The sequence below is a fragment of the Falco biarmicus genome, chromosome 9, assembly GCF_023638135.1.
Source record: "Falco biarmicus isolate bFalBia1 chromosome 9, bFalBia1.pri, whole genome shotgun sequence".
NCBI lineage: Eukaryota > Metazoa > Chordata > Aves > Falconiformes > Falconidae > Falco > Falco biarmicus.
The window spans coordinates 27,475,450-27,494,092 of record NC_079296.1 but is presented as its reverse complement, the minus strand read 5'-3'; the positions used below and the strand labels follow the sequence as shown (position 1 = coordinate 27,494,092).

General features: G+C 64.6%; 1 protein-coding gene across 1 annotated transcript; it reads right to left on the bottom strand.

The window, feature by feature from the left end:
- Positions 1-955: 955 nt before the first annotated feature.
- On the bottom strand, positions 956-15,417 carry PPRC1 (PPARG related coactivator 1). The gene is given in 15 exon segments (XM_056352798.1): positions 956-1,305; positions 1,595-1,746; positions 1,900-2,021; positions 2,756-2,819; positions 2,984-3,163; positions 4,737-5,529; positions 5,692-5,759; positions 6,129-6,189; positions 6,593-6,646; positions 7,056-7,698; positions 7,700-9,790; positions 10,168-10,278; positions 10,716-10,871; positions 11,000-11,143; positions 15,013-15,417. Coding segments are annotated over 15 exon segments (4,995 nt in total). The 5' UTR covers positions 15,265-15,417; the 3' UTR covers positions 956-1,201.
- Between the last annotated feature and the right edge of the window lie 3,226 nt (positions 15,418-18,643).

The following is an 18,643-nucleotide window of genomic DNA, read 5'->3' as shown; positions in this document are numbered from 1 at the left end:
GCCTGTCCCAGCCCTGAACAGGGAGCTCCATGCCACCCTGGGGTTCCTAGCCAGCACTGCCAGCTCAGCCAGCCCCACGCTGGTGCTAGGGATCCCTGGGCTTGTCCCAGCCCAGCAGCAGCCCAAGGCAGGGTTTTTCTCTGGCTGCCAGCACAAAAGTGGGGTGCAGAGCCCCAGCACTGCTACCTCAGGGTGAGGTGCAGGGAAGATGCTCCGCAGCAGGGACAGGCACATTCCCCTTGGGGGCTGCCTGGGGTCACGCATTTCCTCTGTGAGCTGCAGCGTGCTGGGAAGGCCTGGACAGGCATCCTGCATCCCCCCTCCCTGTCACTCTTCATCCTTCCTCTGCCAAGCACCATCCCACCACGCTCTGCCCACCGTGGATGCCTGTAGGCTCTCTGCAGTCACACCTCTCCCTCGGGGGACACCCAGAGATGAGGTGTCAGACATCCCTCTTCCTCTGTCAAGCTGAAGCAAACCAGTAGGCTCGAAGGAGACAAGGCAGACAAGGGCAGCCCCGCACGCTGCCCTCCGAGCAGGCAGAACCCTGCCTGGGCTCCGGCCAAGGGCTTGAGCCCCAGTGCCCCGGCCCACCGCGGGGAGCGGCGGTGGGGGGTGTCGCACTGCCCCCCCGTGGCCAGCACGGGAGGTGCAGGTGGCCCCAAAACCCAGCCGCGTGCCTCGGGGCCAGCAGAGGCCGAGAGATGGCCAGGAGTCTACGCTGCCTGTCCTCACAGGTGCGTTCACGCCACGCCATGCCATCTGGGGGCAGCCACAGACCCCTCGAAGCAGCTCGGTGACGCCTGTACTGCCCCACTTTCCCCAGACACCCACTCCTGCACCCAGTCCCCAATCTGTGCTACCTCTCGTGGGACCAGACCCCGGTGTCCTGAGGGGACAGAGCCCAAGCCCACGTCTGGGAAGGGCCCACACGAAGGAGGAGACGAGGCAGCGCTGCTGTTTGGGCATCCAGATTTATTACACGGCTGGGGCAAGCCTGGGGCTGCCACTTGCCTGGGCCCCTCCGGTCAAAGGCAAATGACCCGTCCTCCTTAAATATTGGTTATAAAACAAATTTCTTTTTTTCCTTTTTCTTTTTCTTAAAAACCCCATCTCTCTCTCTCTCTCTCTCTCTCCATACTTTTTTTGTCTTTTGTATTTGAGTATAAAAGTGGGGGCGGGCGTTCCGCCTTGCCTGCCGCTACCTCCGCAGGCTGCGCTGTGCCTGCCGCAGCAGCGTGTCGAAGTCCAGGGAGTCAAACTTGCTCTTGACAGGGGCTGGGTCGAAATCCTCCCGGTTTGAGTCTGGAAGACATGGAGAGAGGCTGCCTTGAGCCATGGGGACATTGGCACAGTCCCAGCCATCCCCACAGCAACTCCTTCCCATTTCACTTCACGTGCCAACCTCTGGAGCCAGAGCTGGGCTGCTGGAGGATGGGACCTGGCCTCCACCACAGCGCTGGAGAGACGGGGAACCCTGGTCCAACCGTCCCTCGGGGCAGGGCTATCCCTGGACATGGAAGGGGATCCCTACAGCTCTGGGAAGGAGAGGACCCAGGGTGCCACCCCCCAACCTGGGGGCTGTACAACTCACCCAAGTCAGCATAGTTCCTCCTGCAGAACTGCCGGCGGCCGCCGAAGCACAGGTCGAAGGGCTGCTCGTCTGGGCGCCGCAGCTTGTGCCCACTCTCGATGGCGGCAAAGGCTTCCTCGGCATAGCGGTAGGTGACAAAGCCATAGTTGTCTCTGGAGCCAGAGAAGGAGGAGGAAGGAGATCATCAGCAATACGGCGTGTTTGTCCCTGCCTTGGGTCAGTGCCACCCCCTTGAGGAACGGGAAAAGGGCCAAGAGGAGCCATCCCCAGGAAGGGGCTGCTGCCCCACGGCCCACAGCTCTTACCCCTCAGAGCGGAAGTGCAGGGTGCACTCCTCGATGTCCCCAAACACAGAGAAGCGGTGCCGCAGCTCCGAACGTGTCATCCTGCTGGGGATCTTGCCAATAAACACAACTCGCCGCTCCTCCTGGGGGCAGGGATGCACAGCGCAGTGAGATGGCATCTGAGCGCTCCCGGCGAGCAGGACCTCTCACACAGAGCACCCCTCCCTGCATCGCCACCCATCACACCATGCCCTGGCTAGAGCCTCCCCACAATGCTGCCTGCAAGGCTGTGACCCCACAGCTTTCTGAAGTGATGGAGGGGCTGGTGAGGCCACATCTGCCGTGCTGTGTCCAGTTCTGGGCTCCCCAGTCCTACAGAGACTGGAACTACTGGAGAGGATCCACTGGAGGGCTGTGAAGATGATGAGGGTATTGGAGCACTTCCCTTATGAGGGAAGGCTGAAAGAGCTGGGCCTGCGCAGCCTGGGGAAGACTGAGAGGGGAGCTTATCAACACGTACAAATATCTTAAGGATGGGTGTTAGGAGGATGGGGCCAAGCTCCTCTCAGTGGTGCCCAGACACAGGACAAAGGGCAACAGGCACAAACTGCAGCACAGGAAATTCCACCTGAATCCAAGAACCTCCTTACTTGGAGGGTGTCAGAGCCCTGGTGCTGGCTGCCCAGAGAGGCTGCGCAGTCTCCTCCTCTGAAGACATTCAAAACCCACCTGGACACAATCCTGTGCAACCTGCTCTAGGAGAACCTGCTTTAGCAGAGGGTTGGACTGGATGATCTCCAGAGGTCCCTTCCAAACCCAACCGTTCTGTGATTCTGTGAAATCTCCAGCCCCAACTTTCCAGCCCTTCAGCACTCACTATTGCACGTTCCTTCTGGAGAATCCTCTGCCTTTGGTAGTGGTCCTGTGCATCGTAACTGTACCTGGCAGGGCAGAAACCGGACACATGAGCTACAAAGTCATGGGGGTGCCAGAAGAGAGTGGTCCCGGACACAAGGGAGATACTGAAGGAGCGGGTCCACCCCTGTGTGGGACACAGGAGACTGATTGGAGGGAGCTCACACCTCTGCAGAGTGACCTTGCTCACCTTCTCCGCCTGTTACTCCTCCTGCGGGGCGAGGGGGAGCGGGAGTGGGACTGGCTGCGGGATGTCGATCTGGATGAGTAGGAGGATGTTGATGATGAGGATGAGGACCTGTCCCGGGACCTGCCACATGACCCACAGCTGGAGCGGGAGGAGGAGCTGTGGGAACATCTCGAGCGGTACCTGGGGGAAGCAGAGACACATCTCAGTGCAGAGACGAGCCCTCCCCACACCCAGCACCACGAGGCTCTGGAGAAGAAAAAGACCTCCATCCTCCCCAAGGTACCCAGCACCTCACTCAGACCGGACCCATCCCCAGGGTGGGCTAGGCTACGGAAACCTCTGCCCAAGTTTGCCAGGGCAGTAACGACACTACAGATGTGCTGGCTCCAAATGGACGTTGGCATCCACAGATGTCCACTTGGCTCCAAACCGCAGTGAAAAGGGAGCAGGCTCACAACAGGCACAGCCCCTGAAGAGCAAGAAATAGTCACGGGGAAACTGGGCAGCACATGGCTGCAACTGGGCAAGGGCCCACGGCTGCTACGCTGAGCCCCACACCGTGCACAGGATGACACCGGCGCCTTCACACACGTGTTGCACTCAACTGCCACATGAATGGAGACTGTACGTGCCTCCAACCACACCGAGGGATGCGGCATGCACCAGGAAAAGGCTGGGCTTGTGTGCCCACAGCCCCCTGCCTACAACAGCTTCTCTGACAAGGCCAGTCAGATCTTAAGGGCAGCAGGACTGAATCCCCTCTGGGACCAAGCTGTGCTACCTCCAGCCAGCAGCAGGGTACCTCTGAACATGCTGCACACGGGTGGTCCCTGCCATAGGGACCAAACCCAGGCCCCAAGTGCGGCGTGTTGCCACATATTCTCCTGGAGGACAGCCGGTCAGGATGACCCACTCCATAGGGACATCTCCCAGCACAGGGCCAGCTGCATTTGCTGGAAAGCCAAGCCAGACAGGGCAAGCCCCTGAGCTGCCCATCCCTGGATCATGGCACTATATACATGCTCTTTCCAGCTCCAGCCTCCACATCTACAGGTCACCAATGGAGGGGTCTTGTTTGGACAAGCCCTTCATGCCCAGTGACCTGGCACATCTCCAGAACCGGCTGACCACTCAGGGAAGGGCAAATGAGGGATCCCTTGCCAGCTCCAGCATCTCCCACTCCAGCTGGGACAGGCTGTGCATCAATCAGATGCACAAGGACTCCAAAAGAAACATCCCCGCAAGAACCAAGCTGCCCCACGTTTCTACACAGCCACCTCCGTAAGGAGCGCAGGGAGCCCCTGAAGCAGCCAAGCCAGATGGGTTTTTCTCTGCTTGCTTCCATCACCTCCCTGGAAGGTTCCTCTATGGCTCATTTCTACACCTAGGGCTGCACCAGCCCCGTGACACAGACACCAACACCTGCAATAATACCCCAGGAAAAGCATCCAAAACCAAGGTGTAGCCAAGGACTCATACTATGGTATTCCAGGAGTAAGGACGCCTGGCTCAGCAGTGGCCTTACAGGCACACCTGCCCAGACACGGGGTTCAGCCAGACACCCACCAGCAGGGTGTCGCAGCAGCTGCCCCAGTCTCTGTGAGCCAGGCACCCCTTCAGAAGGGCCACAAGGACAAAAAGATCAAATGCAGCCATTAAGTAAGTCCATAAAGAGGTGTCTGGGCACCCTCACAAAAGACCGGTCACCAGACAATTGCCCAAAGAGCAAGCAGACAGATGCTCCACCGCTTACCTTCGCCACCGCTTGGGTGGTGGGGAGAATGACCGCGATCGGGATCGGGAGGATGAAGATGAAGATGATGACTCACTAGCTCCATCCGAACTGGAGCTGAAAGAACGGCTGGCACGGCTCCGGCCAGCCCTCCAGCTGCTGGCAGAGGGGCTGGGTGAGTCCCGGGGTCTCCGGTAGCAGCGCAGGGACCTCTTGGCAGCAGCGTGGCTGGGCTGGGCACTGGGAGTCCGCACCTCCTGGTCCCGGCAGGGGGATGCAGCTGGAGACAGGAGCACCGAGGTGGGGGGGCTGCTGCACCTGGCGGTGGCTTTGCTGGGGACGCTAGTCCGATAATCCAGGGGGGCTAGGCAGGCCATCCCCAGGGGCTCCTGGCTCGGCCCCACGGTGGCGGTGGGGGCTGGTGGGGTGGGCTTGGGCTGGTCCAGCGTCCGTTTGGTTAAGGAGGAGATGGGTTTGATAGTGATGTCCCGGTGGTGTTTGACATTCCAGCGGGAGCCGCCTTCAGCAGGAGGCTGCGTGCCAGGGTTGCCGTTGCTCTCCGGCCGCGCTGCACCCGGGATGCAGTAGTCGTGGTCTCCCGAGCAGACGTGGCTGGGGGCTGAGCTGGAGGGGGCTGGCGCCAGGCTCTTCCCCTGGAGCTTGCCCGGGAGCAGCGGCTTGGCTTTCATCAGCTTGGTCGTCTTCTGGGGCCCTTCCTGGGGCGTGGACCCAGGTGACTTGGCCTTGGCCAGCAGCGAGACAGCAGGCAATGGCTTCCAGAGCTGGTGGGGGGGCGTCGCTGGGGGGGTGAGGCCTGTGAGAGCACCGGTGGGCTTTCAAGAGCAGCCCCTTCTGCAACCCACCCGCCTAGGGTGCCCTCCCAGCCCAGCTCCCCTCGAGCCCCCTGGTCTCCCCCAGCCCCATGACAGCCCCTGCCAGGACACAGCAGGCTCCCCTGCCTTGCCCTGGGCATTACCTGCCACGTTGGCCAGCTCAGAGGCCTGCAGGCCATCCGGGGGCTTCCTGTCCTGTTGGGTCTCGGGCCTGAGAAGGGGAAAGAAGCTTTGTCAAACGTGGCAGCCAAAGCCCAGCCCTAGTCCCCATGCCTGGGGCACCCATGCGAGCTGCCCCACTGGCCTGGCCAGGGGACAGAGGATCTGAGAGAGCTGCAAGGATGGAACTTGCATAGCTGTCATGACCATCACTGCTTCCCCCAGTTTTTCCCCCTCAGTGCCAGCTCTGGCCCCCAGCCCAGTGAGGAACTCGGCCCCTCCTGGGCTGGTGGACGCAGCCCTGGCACGGTTCAGACCCCGCCAGGACCGAGAGCTGCCCCATGCCCCTGCTGAAGGCAGGGCTCAGCCCTCTGCCCAGGCTCCACACCAGAGCACTGGCTGCAAAGGTCTCGGTACTCACCCAGAGCTCCCCATTGGCCGCTTGTCCTCAGGGGGCTGCACAGGAGCCTCCTCCTTCTTGGCTAAAAAGAAGAGCGGGTGGGTGAGGGTGGTGAGAGGCTGGGGCCGGAGAGCAGGGGATGGAGCCTGCACACAGAGGGGGACACAGGGAGCACCCAGGGGACAGCCAGGGAGAGGCAGCACCCCAAACCCAGATTCCAGAAAGGGGAGCAGCACACCCCCTTTCCTTCCCAGACTCTTCACCAACCCTTCAGCCGCCCGAGGGACGCCAGGCCGCTTTCACAGGCCAAGGAGACGGGGCAAAGACACTCCCAGGACAAGGCACCCAGGCAGGGTAGCACCAGCCTGCAGGCAGCAGTGTCCCAGGCCCCCCACTCCCACCCCACCACAGGGAGCACAGGCAGCCCAGGGAGGCTGGCACGGCACAGAGGGAGCCCCATGGGGGACAGCACACCACATCCACACCTTCAGACTTCTCAAACTGCTCCAGCAGGCTTGACAGGTCGGTGGCTTCGATCCCTGGGCCAGAAAGAACACAGCAAGTACGGTCAGCAAAAATCCTCCTGGCACCACAGGGATGCACCCCTGCCCCATCCTCCCCTTGCATCAGCCTTCCCAGGCGAGGAGGCAAGTGTTGGGGAGGAGCAGCAGCAGAGCCTGCAGCAGCTCTGCACCTCCCGCAGCAAGAACAGGAGCACCCAGCTCTGCAGCCTCAGGAGGGACCTGTTTGGGCACAGCCAGCCCAGACCATCCGCTGCAGGCAACGTCCTAGCAGAGCACTGGGAAGACTGCAAGCCTGCGGGTGCAGCTTTGCCACCCTTGCCCCTCAAAGTGCCAGGAACCAGTCCCGCTACCTGGGCTGCTGGCAGCGCCACAGTCTCACCAGCTGGCGATGCTCAGCCCAATGCCCTGCAGCCCCCCCACTCACCGATCTCGCTGATGAAGGCTTGCACGATGTCCTTGCTGTTGTCACTGGGCTGTGCTGGGCTACGGAGCAGCTGGTGCCTCCATGGCCGTGCAGTGGGGGCCTTGCTGGGCAGGCCGCTCTCTCGGCTCGCTTTCAGTGGTGGTGCTGCAGCCCGGAGGGTGGATTGTTGGCTGGGTGGCTCCTGCCTGGCAGCTGCCTTGGGCTCTGGCAGGGCTTTCTCCACTGTTCCCTTGCCTGGCCCTGCGGCCTCCTCCGTGGAGTGGGTGCCAGGGGACTCCCCAACAGGGCCAGCGTCAGGGGACACCTCTGCAGCACAACAGATGGCAGCTGGGGGGCCCTTTGGAAGCTGCGTGGGGTTTTCAGCCTGGGGGTCCTCAGGGGGCTGGCTGGGGGCAGCCTGGGGTGCTGCCGTGTGCTGGGCTGGTGCCGCAGGAGAGACCCTGCTGGGCTGGGCAGCGGCAGCCAACGGGGCTGGAGGGGCCTTGGGGAGAGAGCTCTCCCCCGCCAGCCGTGCCTGCCTCCTGGGGTCCGACACCCTGCTGGTCACTGGCCTGGCTGGGCCACCTGCAGCCACCACCTCGCTGGCCAGGGCGGTGGGCAGCTGGGTGGGGAAGGCTGGTGGCTCCAGGCAGCCGAGCGCGGGGGGCAGCGGGAGGCTGCCCGTGCAGGAGGGCCGTGCCGGGGTGGCCACCAGCTGTGAAGGTGGCAGCACCCTGCAGTGCCGCTCCGGAGTCCCCATAGGCCAGGGGAGGCACCGGAGGTGGCATGGGGATTCCTGGCCAGTAGGATGGTGGTGCCCACCCTACCGGGGCATAGGGACCACCGGGGCCAAAAGGAGGTGGGGGTGGCACAGCAGGTGGGGGCCAGGCCATGGCTGGAGGCGGGAGGCCAGGCACCACATGAAAAGTACTGGAGGAGCCGGCACTGGGTGGTGGGGGCAAACCATGGCAGCCCACAGGCTGCGGGCTGAAGCAGGGCCAGGAAGGCACTGGTGGGTAAAGGGCGTAAGCACCGGCAGAGGCTGGTGGCATCCCGGCAGGGGCTGCCCCAGTGGCTGGGGGCACATTTGGTGCAACAAAAGGCATTGGTGTTGACGGGGGTGGTGGAGCCACGGCAGGCGCTGGAGCTGAAGCCAGAGCAGCAGGAGCTTTGCCAGCAGGAGAAGGGACCACAGCAGGGCTGGTGGGTTTCTCCAGGCTCTTCTGAGTGCTGGCTGCCTCAGTGGCGGGGCACATGGGTGACACCAGGCAGGGGATCTCCGCCAGCTCTGTCGGAGGCTCAGGGACGCTGGGCCACTTGCTGGCCGCTTGCTTCTTGCTGTCCTTCCTGCTGCCTGGGCTGGGCTGGCGGTGCAGCATGCGCATACGGTATTCCCGCAGGCTCAGGGCCTTGGGCTTGGCTTCCCTGGGCAGGCCCTCACTCGGCTCTGATGCTGGCAGGCTCGGGGGGGGCTCCAGCCCCACACCTTGCTCCGGGAGTGGAGAAAGTGCCTCCAAGACCCCACCGTCCTGCCTGGAGGCTGGCTGTGCATCTCTGCCGCCCTCCGCCTGGTTTGCCGGGTCTGGACACGCAGGTGTTGGCTGCTCCTCCGCTCTTGGTACGGTCTTCTCCAGAGGCACCGCAGTCTCAGCCTTCTCCGGGGCCACACTCACTGCTTCTGGCACCAGCTCCTTCTGCAGCTCCTGTTGTGCTTTCTTGAGCAGGGAGGCCCCCGCCGTGCTCCGGGGCCTGCCCCGGGGCCGCGGCACCTGCTCCACACGCAGCTCCATCTGCCCCTTCTTCTGGGCTCGCTCCAGCTGCCGCGCCAGGAAGTCCGAAACCTGGATGGAGGGACATGCTGCCCGTCGACGGCCGGTGGGTGGCTGGCCCAGGGACTGCCCGGAGCTGGCCGAGCGGAGCCGGTGGGCCACACAGTCCCTGCCTGGCCTGGCCTGCTTGCTTTGGTCCTCCTCTGCTTTCTTTTTCCGACTCTTCCTTGCTCTCTCACGGCCACGTCCTTTCTCAGAACCCTCGTGTTTGCCACCAGCCGGGGCCTCCGTGCTGTGCTGGGAGCTGCTGTCAGGGCTCCAGGCTCCGGGTGCTGCTGCCTCCGGTGGGGATGTGACCCCTGGGGTAGTGCAGGAGGGTTCCTTCCCAGGCAGTTTCTCCTTCTCTTCTTCCATCCCATTTTCCTGGGCTGGAGCTTCTAGCAGCTCCTCTTGATCCTCTGGGACTGTCTCCCCGGTACTCTCCTCCGCTCCCAGGAGCTGGGGCTCCAGGTCAGGGAAGCTGGGAGCCAAGGGCTGCAGGACTACAGGGATCTCCACACTCTCCCCCTCACCAGGTACAATTTCCAGCAGGACAGGACCGCTCAGGAGCTCCTTGGCCACGGGCTCAGTCTCGGGGTCCAGGCACACAGTGAAGGTGGGCAGGCAGTATGGGTGCATGGACTTCACCAGCTCACTCAAGGACACATCGCCCGTGTTGATGATGCAGGGGTCTTCACGCTCCCCCAGCACCTCCCCAGCCCCGCTCACACAGAACTCCCCAGCCTCCATGCCGCTGTCTAGCTCCAGGCTCAAGGCAGCTTCCTCCTCTTCTTCCTCCCCATCACTGCGCTGAGGCAGGGACTGCTCTCGGGCTCGGTGCCAGCCCACCTTCCTCTCCACCCTTGGGGTGCTGCAGACTTGCTTCTTCATCAGTGCCGCGTCGTCAAGGCTGTGAGCAGCTCGGTCCCAAGCCAGGTCTGTGTCAGTCTGGGAAGGGGAATCAGAGTGAGCATCAGATCCTGGGCTTCCACCGGGGCTCCTCCGGGCACAGCCAACTGTGGGTCTGCTGCAACTCTGCAGCAAAGCCCCTGGGCAGGCAAAAAGCTGCAACACATTTGACCCTCCCAGTAGGGCACACAAAAGAGCTGGAAACTCACCACCTCATCCCATCCACAGCACCCCCGGTCCTCCAGTACCCACCAGCTGGGGCAGGCCCTGCTCCCACCACTACCGGTCCCCTGCAAAAGCATCACGTCTGGGAGAGGATGCCTGTGCCAGGTGGGAAGGCAGGGGCTGGTGGGCAGCAGCAGCTATGGTTACCCCAGCACCATCACTCCTTCAGCTTCCCCTGCTCAGCTGCTCACCTTCCCAATCACAGAGACACCGCTGCCGAGAGGCCTGAGAGCCTTGGGCTGCTCCAGGGCAGGGCTCTCACACTCCAGTGATGGACGGGATAAGCTGAGAAACTTCTGAAACTGGAGAGGAGACAGACAAGAGGACAAGGCAGTGACACATTTCTGCTGCTGGAGGGGACAGTCCACCCCTGGTCCCACAGTGGCCATGCATGTCATCACGTGGAGCCTGGGAGCAAACTCAGCCTTGTTTCACCCACAGCACGTGCAGCCCCAAGTTGGTCAAGCAGAGGGAGACATGCTGTTCCCCAGAGCCTCTGGCACATCTCTGGCTCCGCACCAAGGCAAAGGCATGGCCCCCCCAAGCCCACACCGGAGCCCCGGCAGCGTCCAGGGCTGGCTCATCCCTTCTCTCAGGTTGCTGGTCAGAGACCATCCGAGGGTGCTGGGGACCAGGTTCTAAACACCTCAGGGCACCCTCATGTCAGGACCTGGCAGAGCCCTGCCTGAGCATCTTTCCACCCTTTTTGGGGCTGGACTGGCTCTGCCCCACAACTTACCGAAGGATTCTCCCGCTCCCGAGGTGAGGTCAGCAGCTCTGCATCCATGATGGTGTCGAAGGGAGACAGGGTCTCGTCATCCGTGCTGTCCAGGATCTCAGTGATGGCGGTCAGCAGGGACAGCTCGTTCTGCGCATCCAGGCAGGCCTTGCTCTGCTGCAAGGGCAGGGGCAGTCTCAGAGGGCGGTGGGGCACAGCCATGGGACCTGGCCACAGGGGATGCTGCCGCCGCCGCCACCCATTCCACAGCCAGAGCCAGCCCAGCTGCCACTTCCCCCACCCACCTCACTCAGAGAGAGGTCCTCAATGATGGAGATCACAGAGGAGTCAAGATAGTTCTGCATCGTCCCCAGGATCTCTTCGGCCTCCAAGATGGTTTCTGCATCCAGCGACGTTAAGTTCAGGTCATCCTCCTCGAGGGAAAAGCACTGTCGAGGAGCATGGGGAGCCAAGTAAACACTTTGCAAAGCACCTCTACTACTGCTGATCTGCTCCACAGCACACGTGGGCCCCAACAGCGGCCAAGGTCACTGCTGCACACCCAGCACCCCAAACACACAGGGGAGGCAGGCAGGACATGGCTGCGCTGCAAGTCAGAAGATGGCACAGGGGACCTTGCCCCTTGCCTTTCAGGAGAGGTTCAGGCCAGTCCACCCCACTGCACAAAGCCCCGTGCCGCTTTCAGCTTGAGACCCTTTGATTACCAGGGATGCATCCACACTGGAAACCACCGCCCAATTCACTCCACAGCCACAAATGCGAAAGATGAATTGATAAACGCCCAACAATTCCCAGGCTCTGCCCAACACCACGCATGGCTTGTGCTGCACAGGGAGGGGGAGAGGCAGGCTCCCCCCACCCCACAGACTGTCACGCGCTCCTCTGACTCTGCGCTTCAGATAAGCCCAAAAACATTACGAAATTCTTAACAAAAGCGCAGGACTCAGCAACAGGGATGCAGCTGGCTGCCACTGCTGGGGCCCTACCCCAACACCTCTGCTGCAGGCTACAAGAGGACAAAGGCTGTGCTGGCAATCCAGCACCAAACTGGCTTTGCTGCCGCTCTTCCTTCAAATTCCCAGACCCACATCCTTCCCTGTCCCCCCAGCCAGCTCCAGGGATGTTCACGTAATGCAAGACAACTTTGGAAAGGTTTTTGCACCATACTCCACAAGTGCCACGCAGCCCAGTGCCACAGAGTGGCCAGGAAAAGTGAGATGCCAGGGCAGGGGCTGCAGCCCCCGGCTGAGCAGAGCCGCTGGACAGGCAGCCTCTGCCAGGAGCGGAGCAGCAGCACAGGCATGTCACCGGCACGAGACAGGACAAGAACTCCTGTTTGCAGACAGGCTTAGGCTGAGATAACCCAGGCAGGGAAGATAAGGACACCAAGGACGGAGCCCTGGGGGAGCACACATCCTTCCCAAAGCTGGCAGCAAGCAGTCCTCCCCCTGGCGCAGCACAGGGAGAATCTGGCTGAACCTTGGGGGATGCACACCTGATGCAGCTCACCCACGTTTCACGTAGGTACCACAGCACAAGCCTGAGCCCATGCAGGACAAAACAACGCCAGCCCCCGTACGAGACCTGCCTGTGCTTTGAAGTCATCTTCCAGCAAGAGGGAAGCTGCACTGGAGCAAGAGCAAGCTTTTCACTAAACAGGTGTTTCCTAAAAATATGGCGGCACCAAACCCACATGCCCAGACCCCTGGTCCCTGGGGCTCTTCAGAGACTTGCCCCCACCAGAGCGCGCACCTCTGGCTGCGATGCAGCCAGGAGCCTTTTGCAACCCCAGAGCACAGGCAACCAAGGACCAGGATGGGAATCAAAGCCAAGACCCCCATGGCAACGCCCTGCAGCCACCCATCCCAACCCTCCCGCCCTGTTCCTGCGTGCTGACACGTCAGCCCTGAAGAGCAGGAACCTGCAGTGGTGTGGGGCTCAGCAGGTGGCACCCTGGGCCACCCTCTCCCAGGCTCTCAGCCCAGAAGCAGAGCCCACCGGTGACACCGGGACACTGCTCCACCCTGCCGTGCAGATCAGACTACAGAGCAGTTTTACTGCTCAGCATCTCCAGTCCCCTCCCTCTCCGGCGCTGGCTGCTGGTCAGAGCCCGGCGCAGAGCCCTGCTGGCAGCTGTCTACGATGCAGCCTGGCTGTGATTCCTGGCCAGCCCTCCTGGAGATACTGGGAGGAGCAGGGACGCACATCCAAGCTCATACACCAGCACTGCCAAGCGCCGGCATGGAGCCCCGAGTCGCTGGTGACCGGCAGGCAGAGATGCCCCTGGCCGCCGAAGAAGCCCAGCGGCAGGGATCTCACATCCAAGGGAAGGGGGCCTGGCTCACCCCTGCCCGATGACAGCAAGGGGGTCTGGGGGATGCCCCCAGGCTTGCATTGCCCCGCCCATCTTGCCACAGGGCCGGCTCGCCCCAAAGGCAGCATCTAATAAGAGGTTTCCAGCCATGACCGGCGCTGGATGTTTGGAGGAAGGGAAGTAAAATCCTCCCAAATGGCCTCTTCCCGCGGCTCCTACCCACAGCCCAGGAGGGAGGAAGGGCAGGCAATCTCCAAAGCCCTCCTTGACTCAGCGCCTTGCAACAGGGAGTCCCACAGCCATGAGTCACCAGCAAACGAGGCTGTGTTCCCCCAGGACTCCCTTTGATCCACCTGAGGCTGGGCACCTCCTTCAGCCCTCACTGCTCGTGAGTCGGGGCGGGGGGTATGAACCAGCCCAGCCTGCTCCCACATCCCTGCCCGCTCTCCTCCCTGTCAGAGACCCCCGTCTCCCCTAATTTGGGGGGTACACTCTCTGAGCCCTTCCAGCTCCCTGTGTTTGCTTTACACTCATGACTGCGGCAGGGATGAGGCTGTGGCTTACAGGGATGTTCAAGGACAGGCTTGGGCTCAGGCCATGCCATGCCCAAGCAGTTGGTGCCGCCGGGGAGACGGGAGGATGCCCAAAGCCCCAGAGCGAGCTTCAGGCACATGAGGAGCTGGGATCTGGCCAACAGCTTGAGACAGAGACGGCCTGAGTGTAGCCACTAGCTCCTCTGGCATCCAGCAAGAGCAGGCGACGCTGTGCTCACTCCTGTGGTACCCAGGAGGCACAACCAAGGCCTCCGCGGGCAGCTGCCCAGCCAAGCCGCGTCAGTGACATGCAACGCGTGCCCAGCCAAGCCACGGCTACGCCCCAAGCAGAGAGCGGCCATCCTCCCCATGATGGCCACAGGCAGGTTGCCAAGGCAGCTCTCACCTAGGCAGAGCTGTCAGCAAGGCCACCGGGCTGCTGCCCACCGGGGGAAGTTGGGGGGGCTCCCCCCGGCCAGGGCAGTACCAGCAGAGGATGCTCCGTGGACTCCTCAACCGCTTTCGGGAAGCATCAGGCAGGAACACACCTTTCTTCCCCAAACACCCACGGCCCCACCCGTGCTGGGCAGAGGCAAGGACAGCTCGGCATCCCCCTGCCTAGGCTCGGGGCGGGGTGTCTCCCCCGCAGCGCCCTGGCCAGGCAGGAGCGCCACGGAAAGGGCACAGCCGTGGGGCTCCCCGAAGTCCCAAGGAACGCCCAGGGCAGGTGCCCCCAGGTCCCATCCAGGCGTGTGCACCCCCGCGCTCCCCGTCCAGGCGGCAGCGCCGTAGCGCAGACCCCACCGGGCCCCACCGGCGGTGGCGGGGACGCCGCGCACGGGCGTCAGCACCGCGCCCCAGACCTGCCCCGCAGCGGGAGACGCTTTCCCCAGAATAATCCCCTGCTTCCCCCGGTGCAGCTCGGGGATGGCCCCCCACCCCGGGCCGGACCGGAGCTCCCACGTCCTTCACCCGGAGCTCCTACCACCGAAACCGGCGGGTGCCAGCGTCCCGAGCTGCGCCCCCCGCCCCCCCCCCCCCGCCTCGCCGCGGCCTCAGGTGGGGGAGGGCGGCGCCGGGATAGAGGGACCACGGCGGTGGGGGGGGACCCGGCCGGCGCCCCCCCGGTACCCACACCGCGGGCGCTGGGTGTCACCTCCCGTAAGGGGTACCGAGACCCCCGCCCCGGCGGGCCCCGGAGCCGTGCCGCGGCCCCCCCCGCACCCGAGGGCTCCCCGCGCCGCTACCGCCGCCGCCCAACGCCGGCAGGAGAGCCTCGGGCGTCCCTCGCCGCCTACAGAAGGGGCGCCCGTTGCCCGTGCGAAGCCCGCCCGCCCGCCCGCCGCCGGCGCGGCAGGCCCGCTCCCGGCACACGTGGTGCCGCCGCCGCGGGAGCCGCCCCGGCCTCCACGTGTCACCGCGCGGCCCGCCGCACCCCGCCGCCGCCTACCTGCAGGGGGCTGCCGGCGCGGAAGGGCGGCCCGCGCGGGGCTCCGCCGCCCGCCGACCCCCGCGGAGCCGCCCCGGCCGCGGCACCGCCGGCTACGGCCACGGCGGGCGCCGCTCCGCCCCGCAGCGCCGCCATCTTGGCGCCTCCGCTCCCAGCGCGGCCACTGCCGGGCGCGGCACGTGACCGCCGCCCGCCCCGCACTACAGCTCCCGGCGGCCACCGCGCCACCCGGCCCCGCCCCACGTGGGGCATGCCGGGAGCGCCACCTCTTCGCCACCGGCGGCGCGCCGAAGGGCGGGCGCCGGCCCGCGGGGCCGCCCGGCAGCCGGGAGCGGGGCGGCCATCTTGAGGGCGGGCGGGCCCTCGAGCTTCGTCGCCATCTTTGCGGCGGGCGAGGAGCGTCGTCCCCGCCCTGCGGCGCGCGGTGGGCGGGGCGGGGCGGGGCGGGCGTCACTGGCGGGAAGCGCCCCAGCGGGGCGGGGCGGGGCGGGGCGGCCGCGCGTTTTCCCGCGGCGCCGGCGAAACCCGCCCCGTTGCCGGCTCTGCCGCACACGTGGGCGCGGCAGTCCCTGGCGCCCTGGGGAGCGGGGAGGGGGCTGCTGCAGGCGCCGCGGCGTGAGCCGGGGCTGTGAGGCGGCCCCGTGCCGCCAGCCGCCCCTGCCGCAGCGCCACCGGCGCTTCACGCAGCCAAACCGGGGTTGGGGGTGACGGGGGCGCCGCGCACGCGTGGCGGGCGAGGGGGAACGGGAAATACCACCGGGAGCGAGGGGCGGGGTGGGACCGTGTGGCGCGGCGGCGGGGCAGCACTGGGTACCAGGCCGCAGGCTGTGCTGGGCGCACAGGGTTCCCCAGAGCTGGCCCGCAGAAAATCGCCTGGAGCAAGCGAGGAGGGGGGGAACCGAACGGCTCCTTTGGCACAGCTGCCCGGAGGGGCAGGGCATGCTGATGCGCAAGGCTCTTGGCCTGGCCGTGGTCTGGTAGCCCCTGGTCACTAAGCCTGGAGCCCCTTTGGGTGCCCTGACCTCCTGTGGCTCTTCCTCCGGCTCCCAGACAGCAGGATCATCTCGTGGGGTGCAGGGATGTGCTCGCAGCAGCACAAGTGCAGCGTGGGTGTGCTGGCAGGAGTTCTGCGGTGCAGGATTTGCCTGGTGGGGGCTAATTGTCCTGGCCTTTCCATCAGTCCCTGGGGACACAGACCTGCCCAGGCCAATTCCCATGGGGATTCCACAGGATAGAGCTGCTTTGTTCAGCCTTGCGTGCCTGGTTGCTGAGACGGGTCGTGTCTGACAGCATGGAGCCTCATCCTGCTGCTCTCCTTCCTCCCACCCCTGCCACAAGGGACTTTTGTCTGTGATTGCTTGTCCCGTGTTGCCCCCTGCCTCTCAGGGGCTGCTCCTCCATGGCAACAAACGGGCTTTCGTCTAGGGGAGTTGCTCTCCTCCTCTAACAAAGCTGTACAGCACCTTCCAAGCTGATGCCCTTGTCTGGCCAAAATGCCAGCTGAGCAGCAGCCAGGCAGCTGGTCCTCCTCTAGGGCCATGGACCTACATGTGAGTACTGGTGAGCACTCGTTGGGTCGTGCACGGAAGTTGGCAAGGGAGGGTGTGAGCACAATCCTGGAGTGTTGGGCGTGGGAGTTTGTGTTGGTCGTAAGAACAGGCTCCTTGGGGTAGCACTTACCCCAGGCACTACAGAGGAAGCAGGGAAACCTGGGCAAGCGCTCCGGGCTCCATCTGTGACCCAGGAGTGGTTGCTCCTCTGAAACATACTTTGCTTCTCCTGAGCTCAACATGTCTAAAGCATGGAACAAGTCACTTTGGAAAAGCCTATCTCTCCCCACTGGCCTGCTGGCCGTGACCTGGTGCCCAGGGACCTGCCAACAGCGATTTGGACCAAAGTTGCCCTCGGAGCCCCTCAGCTTTCCTCCTCCTGCTCCAAACCCTCCTCTCCCTCTTTGTCCTCCTCTCCCTGGGGCATACCCAGGGCATGCAGTAACCTTCCTGATCACTCCATCCCTGTGCGTAGCAGGACCCTGCAGCATTGCAAGGCCAATCCCTCACAGAGCAAGCCTAGCCTGGTGTGAGTCCTGCACATGGGACCGTATCCCCCGCACATGGGGTCCCTGGGGTGCAACCAGAGGGAAACCCACATGCAGGTACCTCCCTCTGCCAGTACAACTCACAGCAGGGTTTCTCCTGGCAAGGGGCAGCACCAGGCACTCCTGCTAGTTTACAAGGGAAAACAGGCAGAAAGGAAAATGCGCATACTGCATCACAGCTCCTCTCCCTCCACGTGTGGTGATGGCATCCCTGGCCAGGTACAGCTGGCAAATAGCCCACCCTGACGCTACCCAGGCTCAGCCTGTGCAGCACCCGGAGTGGACAGCTTGCTCAGGGCTAATGGGAACAGCTTGCAAAGGAGAGCTCAACCCCATGTGATGCTTAAAGGACACTCAGTGAAGAGGAATGCGAGTCCCATCCAGGGAAGGAGCCGATGGGCTGGTGTTGATCCTTCAGCGGGGAGAGGGGGCCCAGGCTCCCCCTGGCAGTTCTGCCCAGGATGCTGCTCCCACCGTGGGGCTGGGGCCACATCTTCGCACGGCAGCGGTGGGGTAGGCACGTTGCCTCACAGATGGAGCTGCTGGGGCCGTGCCAGGCTCTGCTGCTGCAGCAGGCATACAGGGTCCTGCAGAGCTGTGTGGGCTGGAGGAAGATCCCTCGTGGGGCTCCTCTTGTGGGGGTGATGCTCGCGGGGCAGATGCCCCCAGGGAGACCCTGCCAGGACGGCACTGCTCCTTCTGCCCTGGTGTCTCTCTGGCCCTAGTCCTGGGAGGGTGGAGGGATGTGGTCACATCCCTGCATGGCACAGGGCGCAGCACGGATCCGAGCAGCTCCCCTGGCCCCTGCCTGGCCGCTCCGGCCATCTCCGCACAAGGTGTGGCAAACACCAGCCCCGGCCTCCCTGACGGGCCACAGGCTGCTGCCAGCCCCCCTTCCTTCCTGCCCCTGCGGCTGCCTGGCCCCTCGGCTCCCCCTCACCCTCCTCCGCCTCCCCCAGGGCTGGCTCTTCCCCGTCCCCGGGGCTGGCAGCCGCCCCGGGCCAGGGGACCGGCACAGCCCCAAGCAGCACCAGCTCGTGCAGCACCACGCAACGGCCACGGCGTCCCCCTCCCGCCGCGCCGGGACCCGCACCGCGGCCGTGCACCCGCGGCCCCGGGGCTTGGGACGGGGTCCTGCCGGTGCCCGGGTACTCGCCCCGCCGCCTTCCTCCGGCCCGTCCCCCGGCCCTGGGCGAGGGCAGCCCAGGCCGGGAGGCTGCTGGCCTGCTGCCGCCCGGGGCCTCCGCAGGGCCCCGGGGAGAGGCACCGAGCGCCGCGGGAGGGGCTCGGCCCAAACGCCGCCGCAGGGTCCCCCCCGGCGCCTCCCCAGGGCTGAGGGGCCCGCTGCCCGCCCGGGCCCGACGGGAGCGGGAGGACGAGGACCCCGGGCCGGGGGCGGGCGCCCGTGCTGCCTGTGACATGGCGGCGCCCACCCTCCCCTCGGGGTGACGGCAAGGAAGCGGGGGGCGCGCTCGCGCGGCGGCGGTGGGGGGCGCGCACGCACGCAGCACGCACGCGCCTGCGGGGGGGGGG